At 40.8% G+C, this 22,864-nt stretch overlaps 1 protein-coding gene across 1 annotated transcript in view; it reads left to right on the top strand.

Annotated features, from left to right (window-relative positions):
• The window catches only part of LOC126298489 (Fanconi anemia group M protein-like), a 238,262-nt gene that overhangs the window by 93,774 nt on the left and 121,624 nt on the right, over nucleotides 1-22,864 (top strand). The window contains exons 6-9 of the mRNA XM_049989825.1: nucleotides 1,120-1,209; nucleotides 10,078-10,224; nucleotides 11,986-12,063; nucleotides 12,198-12,360. Of these exons, the coding sequence (XP_049845782.1) occupies nucleotides 1,120-1,209; nucleotides 10,078-10,224; nucleotides 11,986-12,063; nucleotides 12,198-12,360 (478 nt within the window). The remainder of the gene's footprint in view (nucleotides 1-1,119; nucleotides 1,210-10,077; nucleotides 10,225-11,985; nucleotides 12,064-12,197; nucleotides 12,361-22,864) is intronic.

Raw genomic sequence — 22,864 nt, forward strand, 5'->3', positions numbered from 1 at the left:
GGTGCAAGACCTTCCACCCACACAGCACTTCCTATTCCATTCCTGTCACAGGCTTACCCTATCCCATCACAACCTGGGCCACCTGTGAAAACAGCCATATCATATACCAGCTCTGCAGCAGTCACTGTACAGCCTTTTACATTGGTATGACTATCAGCCAACTGTCCATCAGAATGAATGGCCATTGTCAAACTATGGACAACAGCAGTGTGGACCACCCTGTGGCACAACATGCAACTGGACATAACATGCTTGATTTCAGTGCTATTTCACAACCCAGGTCATCTGGATCCTCCCCTCCACCACCAGTTTTTCTGAATTGTGCAGAAGGGAGTTATGCTTACAACACATTCTCTGCTCCTGAAATCATCCCAGCCTCAACCTATGTTAATCTAATGTCCGTACACCCTCCACTCAACATTTTCTGGCCCATATGTCCTATCACCACTTCCCAATTCATGTCTCCTCATGCTCATTGTGTGTCACTCTCTGCCAACATGCCCACCTGCCTTTTCCCCTTCCCTGCTTCTCTCCGTTTCCACTTCCCATTCCCCACTCCTTTCCCCCTCCAGTCCTCCACCATAGCCTCCCAAAACTGCATCTGTCAGCTTCATTCTGCCCGCTAGTCGCTGCACACTATGCCAGGCAGTGCTGACCCCTCTCCTCCCCATCCATACCTTGCTGTCCCCCTCCTCCCCTGTCACCCCATCCCACACCGGAGTGCTGTTTCCACAAGACATGACGCAGCTGCATTCTGGCTGGAGTGGCCAGAGGTAGCAGTCGTGTGCAAGAGGTGTGCATGCTTTTTGTGTGTGTGTGTGTGTGTGTGTGTGTGTGTGTGTGTGTGTGTGTGTGTGTGTGTGTGTTTCCTTTCATTGCACCTGTTTCTGCAAGTCAGCGTGTCATCTTTATGTTTATGTAATTTACAAGTATGTTTTTTGAAGGATTTGAAAATCTCAGCAGGAGCTGAAGAGACTAATTAAAAGTTTGGTAATTAATTAACATATAAGTTGGTAAAATATGACAGCTTGTCACACTGCTTTGATGCTTGTTACTGTAAGGATTATATTTTCTGTATTGAAAGCTTTGCTCTGAATTTTTTTTCTTTTTTATTTTCAGGTCATAAAACAGCTTAGAAGTAAATCAGCTGTTTTCAGAATTTTGGCATTATCTGCAACACCAGGAAGTAATTTTAATGCAATCCAAGAGGTATGATGTTTTTTACCATTTGTCCTAAGTTTAAAATTTTGCTTTGGTTATAGTTTAATAATTTTATTTCTCAATATGTGAGGCACTTGTTTATACTCATCTGGTGATGGTAATAGATACTATATTGGAAGCCAATATTTATATACATGGTATAGTTCTGTAATTCCTCTTCTAAAAGGCAAATCTCTTCAAAATATCTCCTTGTCAACTACAGTTAATGCAGATTCCAAAGCCACTTCTGCAGATGGATACATTGTGTAGACTACTAAGCCAAAATTCAACTCTATAAACAAAAAATTGGAGATGAATGAAATGTTGCCTGTATGTAATGTACAATGATAGAAGTAAACAATTAAATGAAGAGTTTAATGAAAAAATAAGTAATTGGTGAACTTGGTAATGATGCTGAGATAACAGTATCTATCCATCATGATATTAATTCAATCTCTGATTGTCACTCAGCATTGCCACCTCAGACAACTTCAGCCCGAATCAGAAGTGCAGTTGTAGTTGTTACTAGATAAGCAACATGGGTGATAAATTACTGATTGACTAGAATTCCAGACAAGTTTAGTGCACAGCATGCCAACAAAGACAAACAAGAAAAAAAAAACAGTATATGAATTGCACAGTAGCTGTGTGGAACAGTCCAGGAAACTAGTGCGAGTGTAGTCTTGTTAGAAAGCAGTTCGAAGAATACTCTGAAGGTTAACTGTTCAAACTCCGTCCTATCATTTAAACACAGCCATCACAATTTGAGTGAGACTCATAGGAAAAGATGGTTTGGTGGTACTTGGCCAGCCGATTGCAGCTCATTGTGTCGTAGTGTAGCAGTTGAGCTATTATCTCTAAAAGAATGTGCGTACATCCCACAAGGTAGTAAACATTGGTGAACTGTGGATGCAAACTGACACTTCTATGACATTGCTTCAACATTATGCCAACACTTAAAATTGATTTTTACAAACGGTTTACAAATAGAGAAGAGAAAGAGCTTCACAAATTGAGAAATGAGTAAAGCTTTGATCCACCTCTAGCCCTGATGCAAGCATTTGTTTAGCTTGGCATTGATTGATAGAGTTATTGGATATCGTCCTGAGGGATATCGTGCTAAATTCCGTCCATTTGGTGCATTAGATCATCAAAATCCCAAGATGGTAGGAGGTCCCTGCCCATAACATTCCAAATGTTCTCAGCTGAGTAGAGATCCAGTGATCTTGCTGGCCCAGGTAGTGTTTGGCAAGCACAAAGACAAGCAGTAGAAACTCTAACCCTGTGTGAGCAGGCATTATCTTGTTGAAATCTTGAAGTCCAGCATAGCTTGCCATGAAGAGCAATAAAACAGTGTGTAGAATATTGCTCTAGAAATGAATGGCTATGGTGAACATCGTATACTCTCTTAAAACCAAAAACAAACACACAGATGTTCAAGCATTGTAGTGTGATATCCCTAAAGTACTCCTGACGTCTCGGCTACATATAGTAAAATGGCCAGAATCCTGGGCAAATAAGTGTTGAACCTATCTTGTGACGCTCCAGGAAAATGAGAGAAATGTTGTACCTGGCAAAAGACATAGTTGGTCACAGGGTTCTTTAAAATTAATAAAATTTATTCCAATTGCAGCAGCAATTGTAGAACTCCACAGGACATGCTGTTATATTCCCTAATCTATTTTACTTAGGCGCTTAAGGAACTTGTGGACTCTACCTTTCATATCCCTTAGGTGTGAAGTCATAAAAATGAAAGTCCAGAGACCCCAACAATTTTTTACAACTATCAAAAGATGTATCCATAATTCCAGTAAAATTAAAACAAGATGTGTGTGTAATGGAATAGAATATCCATCGAATAATTTGATTGACTGTTACACATGAAATACCGTCACTTCATCAGTAAGAACAGCCAGCAGTTGACTATGATTGTCGGGGATGTAATCATAATCTTCAGTTATCATTTAAACCTAACACAGTATAAAAAAAGGCAGAAAGTTTATACAGGAATGTTGACATGAGAAACTGTATTCCCAACTTTGAACTTCACCGATAGACTGCCATACAAACTACATTGTAATGTGAATATGTTCAGGATGCCTGTATAGAAATTTTAGATCCCAGTATGTATGAGTAAGACCAAGATACTTGTGTGTATGGGAGGCATACTTTAAGTTATCTGAGTCTCCTGTCCTGAGGGGATAGTCTGACAATGAAAATGATGATCTTAGTGATGGAAGGGCAAAATGCCAATGAAAGAGCACTGCCCGTCAGTGATTTTAACAACTCCACAACTGCCATTTACTGCAATGATACATAGCTGTGGGAAAGTTATGGTGTACTCTGTATTTTTCTCACAAAATGTGATACTTAGAGGTATCTTAAATGAACTCTCACATCCTTGCCATCTAGGACACTTCAAGAGTCATAATACTCTATTAGGACTCTACTGCTGCATGTCCCAGAGACTGAGTAAGAGAAAATCCCATAAAAGAAACAGACATTTGTCTCCCGAATAAAGTGTGTAAGACACTTTTTTTTCAAGTGATTCAGGGTTTCTAGGGCATTGTGGACTCTGTTCAACATGATGACGTATATAATTGCCAATCATGTGACCAATTTTATCATCTACATTGATATACTAGACACAAAATCTACATGTGCATCTTCGTCTATACATCTTCCAGACAACCGTAGAGTGTTTGGCAGCGGGTACACTGTAGTGCTACTAGTCATTTCATCTTGTGTTCCACTCACATGTACAGCAAGGGAAAAATGACTGTCTGTATGCCTTCATATGAGCCCTAATTTTTTATCTTATTTTCATGGCCCTTACACGAAATGTAGATTGGTGGCATTGGAATCATTCTGCAGTCAGCTTCACATGCCAGTTCTCGAATTTTTCTCACTAGTGTTCCTCATAAAGAAACATCGCCTTCCCTCTAGGGAATCCCATTTGAGTTCCCGAAGCATATCCATAATATTTGTGTGGTGTTCCAACCTACTGTTAACAAATTTAACAGCTCGCCTCTGAATTGCTTCAGTGTCTTCCTTTAACTCGACCTGGTGTGGATACCAAACACTCAAACATTACTGAAGAATGGATTGCACTAGCACCCAGTATGTGTTCTCTTTTACATATGAACCACACATTCCCAAAATTCTCCCAAAAAATCTCAAGTCTACCATTTGCCTCCTCTGCCACAATCCGCGCATGCTTGTTCCATTTCATATTGCTGTACAATGTTACAGCCAGAGGTTTATATGATGTGACAGCATCAAGCATGAGACTACTAATGCTGCATTTTAACATTCAAGGTTTGTTTTAATATTCACCTCCATTAACTTTCTACATTTAGAGCTAGCTGCCATTCATCACACAACTAGAAATTTTGTCTGTCATCTTGTATCCTCCTACAGTCACTCAGTGGCGACCCCTTCCCATACACCACAGCATTATCAGAAAACAACTGCAAATTGTTGCCCACCCTGTTGATCATTTGTGTGTATTGAAAATAATAGCAGTTCTATCACATTTCCCTGGGGCACTCCTGAAGATAACCTTGTCTCTGAGCACCCACCTTCAAGGACAATGTACTGGGTTTTGTTACTTATGAAGTCTTTGAGCAACTCACATATCTGGTAACTTACTCCATATGCTGGCACCTTCAGGACAGTATGGTCTGTAATTTTGCAACATCATTCTTTTGCCCTTCTTGTATACAGGAGTCACCTGCAGTTTTTTCCATTCACTTGGGTGAGAGATTTGGGATAATTTCAAACAAAATAATGGGTCAGTGCCATATATTAGTCTTTGTTAAACCAAACTGGGTCTCCATCTCGACCTGGTGACTTATTTGTTCCCAACTCTTCCAGTTGTTTCTCTACGCCAGAGGTGCCTATTACTATATCATTCATACAGGTGTGTGTATGATGGTCAAATGGAGGTACATTAGTATAATTCTCCTGCATGAACGATTTCTTAAATGCGAAATTTAAAACTTCGGCTTTTGTTTTGCTATCTTCTACTTCCACACCAGACTGGTCAATGAGTGACTGGATGGAAGCCTTAGACCCACTTAGCAATTTTACATAGGACCAGAATTTTCTCGGGTTCTCTGGCAGATCTTTTGCTAAGGTATGACAGTACTTGTTGTTGTATGCTTCATGCTTAGGTATTTTTACAGATGCACAAATCTCTGCTAACCTCTGCCTGATGTCATTTACACACACTCTTCTGAACCGAGGAAGTAATAGCCTTTGCTTCCTCGGCATTTTATAAATTTTGTTGTTAAACCACTTTGGGTGAAGAGGGGCTGACTCGGCCAAAGATGGTGTATGTGACTCTGATAGCGATTCCACTGAACACTGGAGCATCTTTTACTTTGAAGGACTTCAACTGTTTCTCAGTCCCATGCACACAAATATTTATATCATTCATCTTTGCAATGGTGTGAGGATTAAGCCAGGGCAGTACCACCGTAATTTCCTTTGTAAAGGAATGTTTGGAAACTGGATTCAGTATTTCTGATTTTGCTTTGCCACCTTTGGCTTTAGGTCCTATTCCATCATAAGTGTGTGGACACTTAAGAAGTTCATAACTTTCTGAACAGCATGGCGGCGAGCTGGTATGACATAGGCATACAAAAACTGCCACGGCGTCTACAAAAATCCATCGACAGAAATGGTGATTATTTCAAAAAGTAGCTAAATGTTCCAGCTGTAAACCGATGTAAACCATTGTAGAAATAAACAGGTCTATGTACTTATAAAAAAAAAAAAATAGGAGACCTTACTTTTGGGATTACCCTCGCATGTTTTATCCTCCCTTTCTGGGTGGTTGTCATTTTTTTCTCAGACAGGTTGCTGCTACTACTACTACTACTACTACTACTACTAGTGTACTACATTGTGACCACAACCAAGCCCATATATGAAAGCAGGGTCATTAGTGAACTACAACACTTCACTGAAAGCATGTTTGTTACAAACATGAACGCACTGACACAACAGCACTCCTGAACAGTGTGCTTCTGTTTATACAAACATCAAATATCCCAGAATATACAAACATGAGAAATGATAAATACTAAATGACAAACAATTGGTAATAGTTGCTCACGAACTGGTGATCCACAACATGTCAGCCAGTGTTATTGACCGTTTCACCGTATTGTGTTCACTAGAGCTCGCAGCACTGCTTCCTCTCCCGGAGAAGCAGTTCAAAATAGCTCTGAGCACTATGGGACTTAACATCTTAGGTCATCAGTCCCCTAGAACTTAGAACTACTTAAACCTAACTAACCTAAGGACATCACACAACACCCAGCCATCACGAGGCAGAGAAAATCCCTGACCCCGCCGGGAATCGAACCCGGGAATCCGGGCATGGGAGAAACGGTGACCTGCTGTTTCAGATGTTGTCATTGGAGCTGACTACTGTACCCTTGATCTGAATTCTGTCACTGATCCTCTGTATGGCAGCTCTGGCAGTTCTTTGTAGTCTACTTGTGTTGTCACGTCCTCTTCAGGAAGATGAGCATTGAAGGTGGCCCGCCCTCGCGAAGCTTCGCAATTGTTGAGAAGTCTTCAGTTTCCTGTAGTAGGACTTCATATGGAGGATATCAATAATGCTTTTGCATGTTTATCTTCTTGACAAAGTTCTGATTTGGCACTCTCGTCATACAATGCAAGGACTTGAGAAGATGTGCCTCCTTAAAGACAAAGAAAGATCTTTCATGCACCTTGTTCCAGGAAAATTTGTCACCCATCTGCAGTACTTCTTGCTATGGACATGTGGCTTAGTACAGAAGTCATTTATGAATTCCAAGAAAGGTCTCGTGTCGTGAGTATGCCGGGGAGTCAGATAATCTGAGACTGCTCTTATTTTCTCTGGATTCCATCGCCATTAACTAGGTGTTCCGACTTTTATTTCTTGGGTGATGAAGAAGCACTTTTTGTGACATAAGTGAAGGCCTGTAGTCTGAACACACCTCGTCATGTTTGTCAGGTGGCTTATACATTCTTCGAATATTTTAAGAGAGACAATGTCATCCAGATAGCAAAGATACATTGTCTGTTTAAGTTGTCGAAGCAAGTTGTCTATCCTTCATTCGAAGGTGGCTGGAGCTTTACATAGTCCAAACGACATAACTTTTAAGGCTGTCAGGTGTTATAAAAGTAGTCATTTCACAGTCAGCTTCTGATTTTCCAGTAGCCTTGCTGCATGTCCATAGTTGAGAAAACTTGCTCCTTTCAAGCAGTCTAGGGGGTCATCAATGGCAGCACCACACTGACACCTTTCTTCGTGAAATTGTTCTGTCATTTGTAGTTAATGAATGAAATGTCACATACCATCCTTCTTCTTCACAAGAACCACTGGAGAGGATAAAGAACTCTCTTAAGCTTCAGTGATGTCATCATGCAGCATCGTCTCCATCTCATTGTGCAGCATCGTCTCCACATTGTTCGCCGTTTTTGCTAGTGACACTGTATATTACGACTGGCTAATTGGTAGACTAGCCTCATCAATCTGGAACTCTGATCATCCACGGTCTATGACTGCTTGTGATGGGTGCAAGAAATCGCATCTGACTACATTCCGTAAAAATAACAAATTTGAAGGACTTTTTTTTTCCCCCATTGGTAGTTATTTTTGCAGTACATGTTCCTATCGTCTGGGCATTTTTCCCATTTAAGACTCAGCACAGTTTCTTTCATATCATGGAACATAGTTTTCTTTAGCTGGTGACAATAGGCATTCAACATTACAGAAAAGGAAGCCTCTTAGTACTCAACTAGCTCCCAGACAGGTTTGCTGTCAGTGATGACATCTATGAGATCACCTTACATCATGGTAACTGTAGTCCACGGAAGATTGTTTATCTGTAGCGGCCTCACATCTGTAGATGGTTGCTCACTTAGTGTTCATGAATTCGGCAGCTAGATGAGCAGCTGATATCTCTGTACAACAACAGGGAACTACTATGGCATGTTTAGGAACGATCTTGTGCAGGATACAGCAACAGGCTTAGTCCCACAAATCAACTATAATCATCTGCAGTTCTCTGGTATGATTAGAACTTTGTGATAGTTGATGGCTGGCAGCACGGTAGTAGTCAAAAACTCGCTTTCTTTCTCTGCAATTGTTCAAGCAACATGTCCAGGACATCCACAGTAGAAACATACCAGCATGTTGTCATCTGTCCTCTAAATATGTGTTTTGCTGTGGGACACTATACTTAGCAGCAGAGTTGTTTGTACGTGCTTTGGCCAGATGCTGGCTTGTTGTTTGATGACTGCGGTGAAAGTGTAAATTGGCCAAGTCCATTCTACCTGGCCCGTTCGGCTGGTGGTACAGATTGGTGCTAAGGATCAATACACTACTCCTACAGTGATTACCTTCTGATGTATAGGGTCAGTATTTATAGCTGCTATCTCTTGCCTACTTGGTTTGGCTGCCATAAACTGCTGTATCTCTTCTCTGACTAGCCAATGTATGAGAGGCGCGAGGTTGTGGTTATCTCCCGCAACTGCCGTCGAAACCATATTTGGAAGCCGATCATAGTTTTTTTGTCAAACTATTTTCTGTTGCATTTCCTCATTGTTCTGGCACCACTTGATGAATTCCCCTGTTGTTATGACATCCTTACCAGAAGAGCTTGGTACAGGTCTTCGGTGATCCACAGGTCTTCGGTGACTCCTTTCATCAAGTGTGAGATTTTGTCAGCCTCTGGGAATCTGAAACTGACAAGTGAGGCATAGTGCCAAAACGTTCAGTATGTAATCTGTGTAATTTCTCCATGACACTGAGCCCTGTTCTTCATTTGTTCTTCTGCTAAGCGGACTTGCTGCTGATTGATACCAAATGTGACCCTGGAATTTGTCCCCGCTAACAAGTTTTTCTTCGTTGTGCTCAAACCACTGCTGGACTATGCCATCTAAGTAAAAGTACACATTTGTTGAACATATCATGTCATTCCACCACTTTTATTTGGTAGCCCAGACATATCCTTTCATCAGCTTGACCAGCATCTCAAAAGGGTTAATGGAAACCTGACATGCAACTTCCTTGTTTCTGCTTTGAAATCCATTGGTTTTCTGAAGGCATAGACCTTGGTAACGATATTCTTTTGTATTCTGGTTCCTGCCCGTATATATGACATCTTCTACATAGTATTATTTGGACAGGGTTATGTCAATGGTTTGAAGTACCCAGTGTCTCCACCTAATAGAGATGCCAAACAATGTCACATTGTAGCCTTATCAAGATCACGTCCAGATACAGAAGCAGTACAGCACTTAGCACTGAAAGCACATTCATTCAAAACACAAACATACAGACAGAAAAGCAGTCCAGGATGGAGAATACTGCTGTTTACACAAAAATTGAGTATTCTGGAATATAAAACATAAGATATTTTGAGAACTTTCCAGAAATGATAAATACTAAATAACAGACAATTACTGGTGTTCAGGTTTGAAGTGACAGCCTGCAGCACACCAGCCAGCGACACTTTAACAGCTACGCCACTTTGCATGCAGCACAACTCACGTCACTGTGAGTACTACAGTTGCCACAAACACCACACTGAACAGCACACTACTGCCCCTAGGTATCTGAAGTTCTAACGTTTTTCACTCATGTTTAGATTTAGATACATGATACAAAACAGGAAAGAAGTCAGAAATGTAAATGATAGACAACTTATTTGAATTGATAAATCGCTGGTTTAACACCTCAGTTAAGATAAGAGTTGAATATATTTGTAACTTTTTATTATATCTTCATTGCAATAATGTTGTTGCATGCAATAATTCCTAGATTGGTGTAAACTGATTTTAATTGTTCTTGTTTCCTGTTTATTATTATTTCAGGTGATAAACAATCTCCAAATATCACATATTGAAGCACGTACTGAGACATCACCAGATGTTGCGCAATACACACACAAACGTAATATTGAAACTGTCATTGTTAAGATAACTGGCTACCTGAAAACTGTTCTTGACAAATTTATGAATGTAAGTCAGTATTGACATATATGCTTAATTCTATATTTAAAATATATTTTGTACTTCAGCTTTGTTCCAGGTGTAATCAGCAGCTTATGTTGGCGTATAAAGTCATTTCTAAAGCAAATTTTATATTTCATGAGTGCATCTGGTTACCAAATTAGTGTATCATCTTTGCTGATCACTTACAAATTTTATGTACGGGAGCTGATGAACAAAGACTGAGGCTTTTTTCTTTTTTTTCTTTTTTCACAGATGTGTATTACTTCATTTCAATGTTTATATGGCCTTTCTCAAAGTACTTCCCTCCTCCTTGAATGCACTTTTTATAGTAGCATCTCTTCTAGTCTTTGAACACGTGGTGCAGGCCATTCTTTGTTAGGTCCTTGAGAATCGCCTCACTTTCCTTGAACAGTGGTTGATAGTTCTTAAATGGAATGCCCCAAAGCTTTGCTTCTAGTGATGGGAATAAAAAGCAATTACAGGGTGCAAGATCAGGGCTACAGTGCAGATGCGGTACCCAGTTAATATTGAACTGAGTCAGAAACTGCACGACTTGATTTGAAATGTGAGGCCAACCATTTTCATTTCCTTGCATTGTGCCTCCTCAGTTTAGTCAGTAGTGACATGTAATATGCTGCTGTAACAACAATGTAGGGGATCTCCATGCTGTTAAATCATTCCGTGACAGTCAAAAAAAGTGATCACCATTACTTTCCCTGCAGATGGAACAACTTTCACCTTTTTTTTCTTTCGGTGTTGGAAAACATGGCAATTTCCATGATGGCTTGTTTTCCTTCAGGATCATAATGTTGCAGCCGTGACTCATCACCATTGATAATTGATTCCAGAAACAGATGCCCTCCATCATCAAAGAGATGCAGGACCTCACAGCTTTTCTCTATTTGCACAGCCTTTTGTTTGGATGTCACCAGACATGGTACCTTGTGCACAAACATGGTTCATAAGGAGATGATCATGCATAATTGTGAAATTACTAACATTTCACTGATGTTAAATAACGTTATCCATCAATCTTCATGGACAATCACGGCAGCTGTGTTCATGTTGACTTCAGTCACAACAGAAGCTGAAACAGCAGGCTCAACTTGCTTAACACAGACAAATCAGCCTTCTTTGAAGTCCTTGAACCACCTAAACACTGTTGCATGAGGTAGTGAATCTTCACTATACACTTTCTGCGGCTTTGTGTAAGTTTCAGTGGCTGTATGGTTTAAATGAACACAGAATTTTATTGCACCGTACTGCTCCTCTCGTATCATCTCCATTATTCAGTATGCAAAATGCAAAGAGTGTATACAAAATAGAGCATTGCTACCAACCTACTAATATGAGAGTGCTGCTGGCTATGAACATTATATGTATAAAAAAAATAATAAACTAAAATTAAAAAACCCTCTCTTTTCAAATATTCTTGGTACATTAGGAAATAATCACAACTGCTACAGGAAAAATATCAGTCTTAGTCTTTGTTGATCAGCACTCATACTATCAAGTCAGTTAATTTACTCTGATATTTTGTTGTTGGTAAACTTCAGTTACTGATACAGTTAAAAGACTGTGGTACCACTGACAGTGAAAACGTCATGGTTGCCGTAAGGAACCCCACATGTTATTTTCAGTTCATAAGCAGTTTCTGTAATTGTTGCTACAAATGCTGTCATGTAGGTTTGTTTGCCCTATTGGCTAGTCTAAATGTTGATGCTTTGGAAATTATTTGATGATTGACGTGAGAAAATTATTTTACAGATTATAGAAATATATGTGAGACCACTTATACAGAGCAGATTACTGTCTGGCACTGTGCGATCACTGGCCAAATATAAGGTATAGTTAACACTACTCTCTAACTTCTTTTTTTAATTCCTCTTCTTTATTTTCTTTCTTTTCTATTCAGTTCATTTTTATGGAAGAAGAAAAAGAGACATTAAAGGCTAACAGTATGATACCTTTTTATTTAGGTTTTGAAGTCATGGGAATACATCCGCTCACATCCTCCACAACACATTTCACCTCACCAACTCGCAGCAGCAAATGCAGATTTTGCAGCTTCAGTTTCGTTATTTCATGCGCTAGAGCTTCTGACATTGCATGGACTCCGATCATTTGTGAAATTTATTAATGGTATGTATTTTGTAATGTATGTTTACTATTTGACACAATAATGTTTCAAAGAGAATATATGGTTTTAATATGTTCACAAAGATGCAGGCAGGAAGATATGGCACATTGAGTTATTTATGTAATGTAAGTCACAGTTACCAGTCACATGTCACCTTGCCATGTATAAGGGACAGTCAAATGAAAACTGAATGGCACCACAATGGGACCATGGAATGGTTCCATTCAAAAGTAATCACCACACACATTAAGACATTTATCCCACTGTAAGATGAGCCAATCAATAACTGTTTTGTAGAATGCACTGATGGATCTGTAACCCCACCCTCCCTTGCACTTCCTCATCCAACTGAAACAAACATCCATGCATGACTTTCTTCAGTTCACCAAAGTTGTGAAAGTCTCATGGTGAAAGATACAGGCTGTGCAGAGGACATTGCAGTGTTTTTCAACCAAATCACTAAAGTCTAGCCTTCGTCAGATTGTCAGTGTGGTGGTGGGTGTCATCATGCAGCAGGACGATTTCCTCTGACAGCATTCTTGGGTGTTTTGACTTCATGGCACATAGCAGTTTCAGCAAAATGTATTCATAGCACTGCGCAATTATTGTGGTTACGCATTTCATTAACTCAATGAGCAGAGGACTCCTGCAGTCGAAGAAGATGATCATCATGACCTTACCAGAACTTGTGTGAACAGCTTTGGATTTCTTTGGTTGGGGAGATGGGGGATGTTTTCACTGTTGGCTTTGACATTTGCCCTTGGGCTGTAGGAATGCTACTTGATGGAATCACCCAGTCGCACGATAACGCTTGCCACCACACTGCAAGTTGGATGAAGGTTATGCTTCAGCGATTTGGTAGTGAAACATTGCAACTTAGCCCATACAGCCTGGATCTTTCACCATGTGATTTTCACATCTGTGGTGACCTGAAGAAAGATACATGTAAACGTTGGTTTCCGTCGGATGAGGTAGTGTAAGAGTGGGTGCAGTTGTGGATCCTTCAGCAGCCGACTCATTCTACAAAACAGGGATTGATCATCTCTTCTTCCAGTAGGATGAATGTCTTAACACTTGTGGCAATTACTTTTGAATGGAACCATTCCATGATGCTGTTATGGTGGGTGTTTGGTTTTCATATAATTGCCCTAGATGAACAGCAATTGGAGATTTAGGTTTGGGAGCTGTAATCTTCAGTGGACTCTCATTTGTAATTCTTGGAGTAAAAAGTCACAAAATATTCACCAGTAACAGCTGTTCATTTCCTTGTTAGATGGGCTTAAAAAATATTTGTTGTCATTTGTCACTATAAAGGCAAAAAATCAGTAGTTTGACTTGCATACATAGAGTTGACTATTAAAATAGTGGAAACACACCATCATTGTGAAACAATGAACCACATCACTAGCATGCTGTGGCTGTAATTTGTTATTGCAGTGACTGTATATGATAAGACTGTTTCACAGGGGGCCCTACCTTGGATAGGTGGCATAGGGCTAGATTTTGTAGATTTGATGGATGGAAGATTACCACTTTGGGAGCAGTTGGGAGGATTGTGGGTAAGATGTTCATTATTTCCAAACATAATGATAAGTAGTCGAAGCTTTGGTGAAGAATGTTATTAAGTTGTTCAGTTAATGATGATATTTGGTGATGAAGAGGGGTGCAATTTTACAGCTTGTTCATGGAAATGGTAAGCAGATTTAGGGGCATTTATGGATATGACATGAAAATTCTGTTTATGGTATAGGTTTGGAAAGGAGGGAGGGAGGATGTGTTTCTGTCTGTGAAAGCATAAGTAAGGCCTTCAGTCTACTGGTTAAGGGATTGCTCATCACTGCAGGTATGCTGTCCATCCATGATGAACCTAGAATGTACAGACTTTCTAATGTATAAGAAATGGCAGTTTTTAAAATGCAGGTACTGTTGATGAGCAAGGGTATGATTGGGCAGATGTTTGTAGTGTTTGGGATTGTCTATGGCTAGGAAGGTTTCCTCTAGATAAACCATGATGGATGGTGCTTTGTGGCTGCCCATGGCCATACAACAGGTATCTCTGTATATATTTCCATCAAAGGAATTGTAGTTGTGCATAAGTATGTAGTTTGTCAAGTTTATAACAAGTGATGTAGTGGGTCTGTAGGCTGTTGGAGGGGAAGGAGCGGTGTTGGGAGTGAGAGAGAGAGAGAGAGAGAGAGAGAGAGAGAGAGAGAAAGAGAGCAGCAGCAGCAGCAGCAGCAGCAAGCCTGTGGACACAAGGAATGTTAGTGTGTAGGGAAGTGATGTTAACAGTGACATTATGGGATCCAGGTGATATTGGTGTTAGAACAGTTAAGAAATGTGTGTGTGTGTGTGTGTGTGTGTGTGTGTGTGTGTGTGTGTGTGTGTGTGTGTGTGTGTTTTATTTGAGAAGCTAGGATATCGGCAGTGGGTTGGAAGTGTCAGGCATCAAGAGCTGAGATCCTATGGGAACTTTCTAACCAGCTTTGGTGCATCCGCGATGGAGAGGTTTATTTATTTTTGGAGCATATAGTATGTGGAAAAGTGGATGATATTGAAATGAAGAGAGACATTGATTCAGGCAAAAGATACTGGGATATACTATGGATTTAAGATTGTTCTAGTCTTTTGGAATGGATTCTCCATAGCAGGGCTCATAATTGAAACAGTCAGACAGTTGGCTTCCGTTAGGCAATTAACATGATGATAGTCTTCTTTTGGTGGCTAAATTTGAATCTATCTTTTTTGTAACATACAACCCCAGTGGGGGAGTGTCACTATGTGCTTTCGCTGGGAAACAGTAAGTGGATGACAGATAATCATACACAAATCTGAAAGGACACACCAAGAGGAAGTCAAATTTCAAGCCAAAGTCTTCAACAGTGTGCAAACAAAACCTGAGTATCAAACCAAGACAATAATCTAGAACAAGTGTGTCATTGTGTGTGAATAGTAATGTCAGCAGCGGAAAGCTTCAGATAGGTAAACCCAACTAGCTGAGGATCATGCACTATTTTTCTTCGTTGCCTATGCTGCCACTTATTGCCATCTCAAGCGATGTCCACACATCCCACAGTCCAACCATGAAATCGTACAATTCTGAATGGCCGCGGCTGGTGCTTCATCTTGCACGCGCGAGACACTGTGATGTCATCTGTTCAATATGGGCATACATGCCCTGCCAAGTACATGCTAACTGTTTAGTACGAACAATTCCCCAATGACTTGGTGGAGCAATCGCAACACATCTTTTTGCAACACTTTTGGAATAAGCACTTGTGATTATCCACTGTCATTTTGAACTAGAATCACACCATGTTGAACTGAAAGGCTATGCCGATGTGCAAAATATTGGTGCACAACTGAGTTCTGGATACTGTTCAGTGAACAAGATCAAGGCGTGTGAATGTAATGCAAAGAAAACTTGAAATCTGGATCGGCTTCTGCAGCCATTGCAATTTTTCTGTAGTTCAAGGAAAAGATTCCAGCAATTCAGAGTCTTGGGTATTGGTTTGGCAACAAGATGTGGCAGTTGCATAAAAATCGGAGTCTGGGCCCATTGGATGGCGAGATAGGGCATCTGCATTGCCATGCTTTGCCATAGGTCTGTAAACAATTTCATACTTCTTCCAAAGCTGTTTCACAGAGGAAGACTGCACTGTGCTTCCTTCTCTAGATTGTCGCACAGTTGACAAAATGGTAGATATCGAAGTAGACGACAGAGGGATAGAGAAACAATTAAAATCGCTCAAAAGAGGAAAGGCCGCTGGTCCTGATGGGATACCAGTTCGATTTTACACAGAGTACGCGAAGGAACTTGCCCCCCTTCTTGCAGCGGTGTACCGTAGGTCTCTAGAAGAGCGAAGCGTTCCAAAGGATTGGAAAAGGGCACAGGTCATCCCCGTTCTCAAGAAGGGACGTCGAACAGATGTGCAGAACTATAGACCTATATCTCTAACGTCGATCAGTTGTAGAATTTTGGAACACGTATTATGTTCGAGTATAATGTCTTTTCTGGAGACTAGAAATCTACTCTGTAGGAATCAGCATGGGTTTCGAAAAAGACGATCGTGTGAAACCCAGCTCGCGCTATTCGTCCACGAGACTCAGAGGGCCTTAGACACGGGTTCACAGGTAGATGCCGTGTTTCTTGACTTCCGCAAGGCGTTTGACACAGTTCCCCATAGTCGTTTAATGAACAAAGTAAGAGCATACGGACTATCAGATCAATTGTGTGATTGGATTGAGGAGTTCCTAGATAACAGAACGCAGCACGTCATTCTCAATGGAGAGAAGTCTTCCGAAGTAAGAGTGATTTCAGGTGTGCCGCAGGGGAGTGTCATAGGACCGTTGCTATTCACAATATACATAAATGACCTGGTGGATGACATCGGAAGTTCACTGAGGCTTTTTGCAGATGATGCTGTGGTGTATCGAGAGGTTGCAACAATGGAAAATTGTACTGAAATGCAGGAGGATCTGCAGCGAATTGACGCATGGTGCACGGAATGGCAATTGAATCTCAATGTAGCGAAGTGTAATGTGATGCGAATACATAGAAAGATAGGTCCCTTATCATTTAGCTACAAAATAGCAGGTCAGCAACTGGAAGCAGTTAATTCCATAAATTATCTGGGAGTACGCATTAGGAGTGATTTAAAATGGAATGATCATATAAAGTTGATCGTCGGTAAAGCAGATGCCAGACTGAGATTCATTGGAAGAATCCTAAGGAAATGCAATCCGACAACAAAGGAAGTAGGTTACAGTACGCTTGTTCGCCCAATGCTTGAATACTGCTCAGCAGTGTGGGATCCGCACCAGGTAGGGTTGATAGAAGAGATAGAGAAGATCCAACGGAGAGCAGCGCGCTTCGTTACAGGATCATTTAGTAATTGCGAAAGCGTTACGGAGATGATAGATAAACTCCAGTGGAAGACTCTGCAGGAGAGACGCTCAGTAGCTCGGTACGGGCTTTTGTTGAAGTTTCGAGAACATACCTTCACCGAAGAGTCAAGCAGTATATTGCTCCCTCCTACGTATATCTCGCGAAGAGACCATGAGGATAAAATCAGAGAGATTAGAGCCCACACAGAAGCATACCGACAGTCCTTCTTTCCACGTACAATACGAGACTGGAATAGAAGGGAGAACCGATAGAGGTACTCAGGGTACCCTCCGCCACACACCGTCAGGTGGCTTGCGGAGTACGGATGTAGATGTAGATGTAGATGTAGATACTGATACTGCGAAAGCAGCAAAGCCTAAGTCTGCCATTCTTGAGCAGTGCATGTAGGAACCGGCTTTGACGAATGAAACAAGGACTGCAACAGCTTGTGATCTGTCACTAAATAGAACTTCCGACCAAACAGATAGTGATGAAATTTTGTCACACCATACACAATAGTGAGAGCCTCTTTTTCTGTTTGAGGATAAATGCACTGAATTTGAGTTAACAACTTTGACGCAAAAGCAATAGATGTGTTTTGTGCACTAGTCCTGTGCGAAAGCACTGCGCTGATTCCATAGGAAGTAGTGTCAGCTTGGCAGGGTCAAAATGCACTAAACATCTGTCACTGAGCAAAGCATTTTTGAGTTTCTGAAATTCATCTTGACAGTCTTTAGTCCACACAAAAGCTACATTTCTGTGACGCAAGCAATGCAATGGAACTGTGATCTGAGCGGCATTTGGTATGAATGCCTGCAGTTTAGACACATTGCAAGGAACAGGCAGGCCACGGATTGGAAGCAAATGAGATTGTAGGGGGTACGCACCCTGACTGTTTATCACATGACCTAAGCATTGTAGTTCAGTTTGAAAAAGCTACGCTTTTTAAGATGACACTTGAGTCCTGCTTGTGACAACACTCAAAAAAGAGCACACAAATTGCCAATGTGTTCCTCTGGTGTATGACCTGACACAACAATATCATCAAGGTAGTTTGAACAAAATGGCACTTTTGCAGTCAGCTGTTCCAAGTAATGGAAAATGGCAGGTGCGGAAGCACTGCCGAAGGGCAAACGCAAATACTTGAACATTCCTAAGTGTGTATTTACAACACACACCTTCTGTGATTCTCCATCCAATGGAATTTTCAAATAGGCATCATGCAAATCTATCATAGGAAAGTAACCTCCTGCACCAAGCCTGTCCATGAGTTCCTCAGGGCAAGATAACAGATAAGCGTCAACTACTGTCTGTGGGTTGACTGTAGACTTGAAGTCAACACAAATACGAATGTGACCAAAAGGCTTAGGCAACAAATCTAGTGGACTTGCCCTTTGACTAGCTTGAATGGGAACAATTACACCATTATCTTGGAATTCTTTCAGTCCACTGGCTACTTTGCAATGGGGCGGGTCCGAAAAAACTAGGCTGTGCATTGTCTTTCAATGTAACATGCACTGCAAAACTATTAGCTTTTCCCGTTCCTTCAGAAAATAGTTCAGGAAATTCTTTAACCAAGCTAGCTACGTTGTCTTTTGGCTCAAAAGCCAACACTGAAAGTACATTGTCTTGAATGCTAAAACCAAACAAATCAAATAGATGTAAATTGAATATGTTCTCACTGCCTCTTGATTTCAACACAGTCCTAGTGTGAGATTTGTAAGGGGCAGGCAAACTATATCATCCAACCTCTGGAACTTCCTGTCCATTGTAAGCCGTGAGGTGCTTGCTAGATTTAGAAATGCATGGTGAGCCTAACTGTTTGTATGTGGCACAATTAAGCAAAGTTACTGTGGTACCTGTCTCTAACTGAAAGTTCACACGACGGTCAGCAATTCGTAATGAGACCAATAGTTCTTGAGAATGTCGTTGCACAGCACCAAGGCGAGATGGAGGCACAACCTTAATCTTACTTTTATCAGAACCTGTTGTAGTTTTAGAAAACCTGCTTTCACTGCATGTGCATGAGCCTGTTTTTTCTGGGAGCGGACAAGATTGGCATTTTTGTGCCATTGCAAACAAACTGCTCGGACATGGCCTTTTTTTTCCACATGTGTAACACGTTGCATTACGTGATGGGCAATTCTGTCTTGAGGAGCAAAACATCTGCGGCAAGACTTCACTAAATTCACAGGTCTATTTACATGTCTACATGGCTGTCCACACAGCTATGTACGCGCTCATTGTTGTGGTTGCTTGGGGCTATCGTGAACAAGAGGTGACTCAGAATGACAAGTTGATTCCTAGTCAAATTTATTGGCTGACATGGCACCCGTATCTTATACCTGTAAGATTTACAAAACTTGGGGAAGTGATGGATCAGAGTACTTAAAGGTCTGTTTCCGTATTCTATTATCTGGGACACTGAATGTTATAGCATCCCTAATCATTAAATCACTGTAAAAGGGACCACAACTAGACTTATATTTAACCTTCCTTGTCATGCCCGTTAATTCTGTGCACCACTGGCAATACATCTGTTCTGGATTTTTCTGTAAGCAAAAGAACTGACATGTACCTGCAGCTATTTGACTTAGTGGTCATAGTACTGAGTTAATGCAGTGATTACTTTGTCATAGCTGAGTTTGTCAGGAGACATGGTTGGGAATAGCTTTTGTATTAACCTGAACACTGGTTGCCCCGCAATTGAAAGATAGTATTGCAACTTTACAGTAATTTCAATACGATGAACTTGACAATGCGCTTCGAACTGTGTCCGGTATTTAAGCTATTCCTCTTCTGTGTCGTTAAATTCTCGGAACGTTGGTATACTGGTCAGCGGCACTTGCTGGGCTGGTTGGTTGGTCTGTTGTGCGGCCAACACAGCTTGTACAGTGAGTATTTGTTGTACCATCATCAGTAGGGTAGCAATTTGTTGTTTCTGAAACTGAAAAACTTGTGTTAGATCCATCTGCGGCTGTGGCACGGGGGCTGGGGATGGAGGGGGTGGGGTTCCCATGGTTTACACAAATACGTTATAGCAAAAACGCAAGCAAAGCCTCTGAAAAGAGAAATTTGATTAGTTCTGCTGCTTCCCTCCTGGGATATATACAAAAACACAGCGACAATTGAGGAAATAGGAATGAGTACCCTGTAGGCTAAAACACAAGAGAAGCAAGCATAATCTACAGCCAAGTTGATTAACTTTGATCACAACTGAATTATCCTTGTTGCCACTGTTGTATTCTTGTCACCATTGTAGTGTCCTCATTGCCATGTTCCATAGGAATCAAGAGAGAGACTGTTGTTTGGTGGCTGGTATCCTCTTTCTACAATACAATTGCACACATGTATTAACAGGGTTCTTTATTTACTGAAACAGATAGCTGCTACTTAACTTTAACAGTGTCCATGTGTTGTGGTACAAGCCTCACTCTATTGCCATAAGTTTCATGACCTTTCCACGGAACTCCACGATAGTACCTTTGTGTATACTGACGGTTATCACACTGACTGTGGTGTCAGGTATGCCTTCACTATTTGCACCAATGTTTTCCTTTTTCGGCTTCTGGAACACTGCTCAGTATTTACAGCAGAGCTCTTTGCCCTGTATCAGTCCACACAGTACATCTGGCAACACAGGCGTTTCTATTGCATCATCTGCTCCGACTCTGTCAGTGCCCTTCAAAGCTTCTATCTGCTGTACACCGTCCATCCTATAGTGGAACGGGTCCATGGAAGCTGTCACTTGCTCACTCTTGATGGAGCCACTGGTCACATCAGTCTGACAGGAAACAAGACCACTGACGCTGCTGCCAAGGCTGCAGTCCTCATACCTCAGCCCGTTTGTTCTTGCATTCCCTCCAATGATCTCTGTGTTGCTATTTGCCAGTAGATGGTGTCACTTTGGCATCACTACTGGTCCTCCCATCATAGGGACAAGCTCCAGGTAATTAAGCCTCTCCCAGTGACTTTGACAACCTCTGCTTGGCCCTCTCACCGTGAGGAGATCATTTTAGCTGGGTTGCATATTGAGCGCTGTCTTTTTAGCCATCACCATTTTTTAAGTGTGTTCCCCAACACTTTGTGCTCATTGCACTCAACCTTTGACAGTCCATTTCCTGATGAAATCTCTTTTTTTAACCACTTACATCCGTATTTGTGTTTGCCTTCTGAGTTATCAGCCTTTTTAGTGAACAACGCGTGGACTGTTGACTGCATTTTACTTTTTATCCGTTTTAGCAATATGGTGAAGGCCATTTAATTTTTAGTTCAGGACCTCCATTCCTCTGTGGGATATTTTATAGACCTTTCTCCACATCCCTGTTGTTAGTTGTCTTTTCTTTCGTTGATTGGGATTAACATGTAGTCATTTTTTAACTCCTCTCTTTGTCTTCGTGCTCTACAGTTCTGACATGGACACGTAGGACCTGCAGCGCAGCACGTTTCTTTTTACCGCTCTGCCAATGTCCAGCAATGTTCATTTGTCTAGCTAAAAGCTGTAGTAGAAAATACTAGACCACTACTGTCTATTGCAGGTCGCAACATGCATAGAATTGTCAGGTAAACGGGATGTGCTAGTACTGAAATAAAAGTTTTAACTCGGCAATGTAAATTTTCAAGTGTATTTTTATGGTAAAGATTACAGTTAATACTGCCAAGTCTGTACTAAGTATATACACAATGTAAAGCTCCCACGCACACCACAATCACACACGTAGCCAGTTTATGGTATTTACACCTGTTACCAAAATTAATAGAGTTCACTAGATCGTTTAGTTATGAAAATGCTCGCTCAAATGTTGTGCACTCTGCTCTACACGTAATACCTGTTCCAGTCTTAGATCGCGCAACACGCCACGCGGTTTTAACTAACAGTCAAAAGCAATAATTTAGATATTCCGTCTGAAATTCCACATGACTTCCACTATACCGTTCACTTAAATATGCTTTGTACTACTTGGCAAACTCGTAATTAGCATTTTTCGGAGCTGCTTTCAAGGAGATGTTAGTAGTTCGAACCCTCAGCCCCGACTCGACTTCGACCACACCAAGGGCTTTGTTCCCAGCATAGATTGGTGTGAGACTGCATTTTTCTGATTGGCTGATATCACAAACAACAAATCAGGTTGCAGTATTATCCCGCACTAACCCGCCATTTACTTCAATGACCAATCATAGTAAAACATTTCTTTCTATGGCAATTGCTAAATAAATAAATAAATTTAGACAACTATTAAATATAAAATTACTCCTTCTGAAATTACCAATTAACTTGTGTTCTACTCACAATTTATTAGTACCATAAACTGACTGCACATTTAATTATAGTAAATCCCCTGTATAGTTTAACTGGTACTTCGTGAATTAACAAAACAATTTTCATTTACTTTTGTTCTTCTTCACTCATACAACACCCACACTGCTAATTACTACACATATAAAACAATTATAATTATGCAAATACATTGAATATTAATCAAACATAACTTTACAATGTTGTTTCGACTACGATTGCTAGCACTGTCCGTCAACTAGTACAACTACGTGCAGCTCTGTAACTCAGGTCCATGTCAGCTGGTGACATCTGTCGATGACTCATGCCTATAACGATATCA

The sequence above is a fragment of the Schistocerca gregaria genome, chromosome X (assembly GCF_023897955.1).
Source record: "Schistocerca gregaria isolate iqSchGreg1 chromosome X, iqSchGreg1.2, whole genome shotgun sequence".
Lineage (NCBI taxonomy): Eukaryota > Metazoa > Arthropoda > Insecta > Orthoptera > Acrididae > Schistocerca > Schistocerca gregaria.